The sequence below is a fragment of the Lottia gigantea genome (genome assembly GCF_000327385.1).
Source record: "Lottia gigantea unplaced genomic scaffold LOTGIsca_929, whole genome shotgun sequence".
In the NCBI taxonomy this organism is placed as follows: Eukaryota; Metazoa; Mollusca; class Gastropoda; family Lottiidae; genus Lottia; species Lottia gigantea.
Genome location: NW_008711039.1, coordinates 6763 through 11432, shown reverse-complemented (window position 1 = coordinate 11432; position 4670 = coordinate 6763). Strand labels below are relative to the sequence as shown.

At 34.5% G+C, this 4670-nt stretch overlaps 1 protein-coding gene across 1 annotated transcript; it reads right to left on the bottom strand.

Annotated features, from left to right (window-relative positions):
* Positions 1–3029: 3029 nt before the first annotated feature.
* LOTGIDRAFT_146608 (hypothetical protein) lies at positions 3030–3689 on the bottom strand (the record flags this gene model as incomplete). The annotated part of the gene is made up of 2 exons (XM_009068709.1): positions 3030–3286; positions 3650–3689. 2 exons carry the CDS (start codon positions 3687–3689, stop codon positions 3030–3032), a joined length of 297 nt encoding a protein of 98 aa, XP_009066957.1.
* Positions 3690–4670: the final 981 nt, after the last annotated feature.

The window sequence follows — 4670 nt, the reverse complement described above, 5'->3', positions numbered from 1 at the left end:
AAAAAAAAACAGAATGAAAGTTTGGTCTAACTTTAATTAGACTGATTTAACATCAAAATTTTGTGATTGACAAATCAGATGACTTGAAAAGTTGAATCAAGATGTTAAGAATTGCAGCAATCTGATTGGTTGTTACAATTTTTAAAAAATGAATTTCTAGTTGATTAATTAAATTTAATTTTAGTGATTGTTTTTGCGAGACTGGCCCTAGAACTTGATGTTTCTTCTAGCATTTTGTATTGGGACATTAAATGAGACTCTGTGTGATACAGGGTATGGACATCAAAGATCCCTCAACAGTTGAAGTTTACATTGTCCTATATTCTCAAACATAGAGATAAATGTTCATTCACCCACTTTACAATTTTGAGATATTTCATGCACAGCAGCAATTATTTAGCCAACACTCAATCAATCATTTTGTACTTGTTGAATATTAACATGTTTTATTTCCTAAAGCATACTCTAGGTAGGTGAAGGTAAGATTGAATTATTATAATATATTCCATCTTGAATAATCCAGGCTACATATTCTCGATCCTAGCTCTAGGATATCCCAGAAACAGTGTTATGACTCTAGGACATCCTATCGCTGAGATCGTTTCGAGAATACATTACCAGTATAGCTATCTGAACCTTGCTTTTCTGTCTAATTCATTGAACTCATTCCATGTCTACCTCATTTGATTTCTTGTGGGTTTTGGCTTCTGTTTGGTATAATTGGTTTTTTGTGACAATTGCTATCTGCATGCTTACTAGTCATGGCAATTTAAATTCTTATTAATTGCTTTTGTAATAGTGGTAATGCTCAAGTGGTTCCTAATACTTTATCCTAAGCTACAATTTATCCTAAGCTACAATTTATCCAAATCTACAATTCATCCAAAGCTACAATGTATAGCTACAATTTATCCAAATCTACAATTTATCCTAAGCTACAATGTATAGCTACAATTTATCCAAATCTACAATTCATCCAAAGCTACAATGTATAGCTACAATTTATCCTAAGCTACAATTCATCCAAAGCTACAATGTATAGCTACAATTTATCCTAAGCTACAATTCATCCAAAGCTACAATGTATAGCTACAATTTATCCTAAGCTACAATTTATCCAACTACAATTTATCTTAAGCTACAATTTATCCAAAGCTACAATTTATCCAAAGCTACAATGTATAGCTACAATTTATCCAAAGCTACAATTTATCCTTAGCTACAATTTTTCCTAAGCTACAATTTATCCTTAGCTACAATTTATCCTAAGCTACAATTTATCCAACTACAATTTATCTTAAGCTACAATTTATCCAAAGCTACAATTTATCCAAAGCTACAATGTATAGCTACAATTTATCCAAAGCTACAATTTATCCAGAGCTACAATGTATAGCTACAATTTATCCAAAGCTACAATTTATCCTAAGCTACAATTTATCCAAAGCTACAATTGATAGCTAAAATTTATCCAAAGCTACAATTTATCCTTAGCTACAATTTATCCAGAGCTACAATGTATAGCTACAATTTATCCAAAGCTACAATTTATCCTTAGCTACAATTTATCCAGAGCTACAATGTATAGCTACAATTTATCCAAAGCTACAATTTATCCTTAGCTACAATTTATCCTTAGCTACAATTGATAGCTACAATTTATCCTTAGCTACAATTGATAGCTACAATTTATCCTTAGCTACAATTTATCCAGAGCTACAATGTATAGCTACAATTTATCCAAAGCTACAATTTATCCTTAGCTACAATTGATAGCTACAATTTATCCTTAGCTACAATGTATAGCTACAATTTATCCTTTGCTACAATTTATCCAAAGCAATAATTTATCCAAAGCTACAATTTATCCTAAGCTACAATTTATCCAACTACAATTTATCCAAAGCTACAATTTATCCTTAGCTACAATTTATCCTAAGCTATAATTTGTGGATATCCAATCTTGTAGTCATTATTTCAGAATGGATAATTTCAGCAAATATTCTAGACTTTGTATGAGTATCAGAGGGACACATGGCTTCTATTTAAAATTTTCTGTCCAACGTCTATGATTTCTATCAATTCCAGAATTTGGACCAGATTATGAATTCAAATTAAAGTTGTAGACCTCAAAGTGTTCTAGATATGCATAGAAAAAGCCAGAAAACTTCTCTTGAATCTCTTTAAGGTCATATGAGCTACATGTCAAATACCAAAGCTTCACATTCATCATTGTCATTTTCTTTTTCAAATTCTAGAACAGAAGCTGTTGTTCGTCGTGTAGAGAATTCACATAAAGATCAGATAGTAGTTATCCAGAAAGATGCTATCAGAATTCTCAGAGCCATGATGCACTTCCGCGATCAAATAGCAATAGCTCTGGAAAAAGAAGGTCATCCTGAACCAGCTACACAACTTCATAAATTACCTAAACTTATACCAGATGATGTTAGTATATTTTTTTAATTCCATTAGGTACTGACTGTGATCTTTCGCTCCTATCTAAGACTACTTCTGAATTTTTGATTTTTTTTTTTAGTTAAAGTGATATTGTGGTAGTAGTCATTGGTAAGGCAGGGTATACTAGCCCATCTAAAAATCTGTGGCCATTCTTTTGTTCCAAACTTGTCTCAAAATGTAGTTTTACTTGTTCAACTGTAGTAGAGACACAGGCTGAAATGCCAAAGGTCAGTTGTCTAATGATCACATAGCGTGAAACTCTGTTTTAATATCTCTATAAAATTTCTATGTATATTATTCAGATAAAAACAGATCCGAAAGAAATTTTATCTCGTATGTCAATAGGCTGTGTTGAATGTAAGTTGGTTTTTTTCATTAACTTTCTCTTTCTATCCTTCATTCATTCTTCATTTTACCTATGTTAATCATTCTACCCACTCTGTTCATGTTGTTCATTCTACCCACTCTGTTCATGTTGTTCACTTTATTCATTCTGCTCATCTTACTTGATGCTTTGTTTTTTGTTAAACCTGCTCTATTCACCCACCCATTTTGTTCATCTTGTTTACTCAAACCATTCTGTTCACCTTCTGCAACTGACCTATGTTCATCTTGTTCATCCTACCCATTCTGTTTATCTTGTTCATCCTACCCATTTTGTTTATCTTGTTCATCCTACCCATTCTGTTTATCTTGTTCATCCTTCCCATTTTGTTTATCTTGTTCATCCTACCCATTTTGTTTATCTTGTTCATCCTACCCATTCTGTTTATCTTGTTCATCCTTTCCATTTTGTTTATCTTGTCCATCCGACCCATTTTGTTATCTTGTTCACCGCACCCATTTTGTTATCTTGTTCACCCTACCCATTTTGTTTATCTTGTTCATCCTACCCATTTTGTTTATCTTGTTCATCCTACACATTTTGTTTATCTTGTTCATCCTTCCCATTTTGTTTATCTTTTCCATCCTACCCATTCTGTTTATCTTGTTCACCGTAACCATTTTGTTATCCTGTTCACCCTACCCATTCTGTTTATCTTGGTCACCTCACCCATTCTAATTATCTTGGTCATCCTACCCATTCTGTTTATCTTGTTCACCCTACCAATTCTGTTTATCTTGTCCACCTGAACTATTCTTTTTATCTTATTCAAGCTACTCACTCTATTTATCATGTTCATCTTACCCATTCTGTTCATGTTGTTCATCTGACCCTTTCTGTTCATCATACCCGTTCTGTTCATCTTGTTCATCTATTTGGAATACTTTCAGTTTTACATGGTATGGAGAGTATATTGAGCCATACTCTGATGACTATTAGGATAATGAGTAAATTTAACTCTGGACAGGGTAATGAAAGTGGTGTTGTCAAACAGATGGCGGTAGGACTTACTTTTATATCTCTTTGTTTTGGGATATGTCTCACATGATTGGACAAAATATACAAGCTGATGACATCTAACCCATTGTCCAGATGGTCCATCTTGTAACCGGGTAAAATGTCCCTCATTGTACAGTACATGGAGTTACTTGTCTTCATTACTAATAGAGAACAGCACAATCCTGTTAAAATGAGGCGAAAAGGGGTCTGTGTGGAATCTGAAATATATAATTGAAAGAAAGAAAAATTCTAAAGTTGGGCTGTTCTTCAAAAGTAGGGCACTTGGCTCCATTACTATATGGGGAGCCGCAGCCGCTGGCTCAGTGAGTTAGACGCTTGCTCGCGAACCTGAAGGTCCAGGGTTCAAGTCCCATCAATCATAGGTCGAGATAATACCTTCAAATCTTTCAACCCAGTTTCCCCTTGTCAGTGATGCAGGTGAGAGGGGCTGACATGGAAAAAGCGTCTAGTCGTTCGGATGGTACAATAAATCGGGGCCCCGTGTGCTACAGGCTGTGCACGTTAAAGATCCCTCGACAGTTGGAAATCTAAAAAGAGCAGGCTAATGCCGCTGTCCTCATTGCACCCTGCATGGCGTTGCCCGTCTTCATTAGCCCACATGGTGCAGAAAAGTAGGACGTAAAACTCCATTCATTTCATTTCCATTACTAAATGGCTTTGCATCTTATGATCTAATAAATTGTAGAATATAAGGGTGTAAAACTCCAATCTATTGTAGGATCGAGTTGAGAAGATAAGACGTGTTAAAACTATATCTACAAGCACGGCTGAGAGGTTGCAATCCAAACGAAAAAAGCTAGAGGTA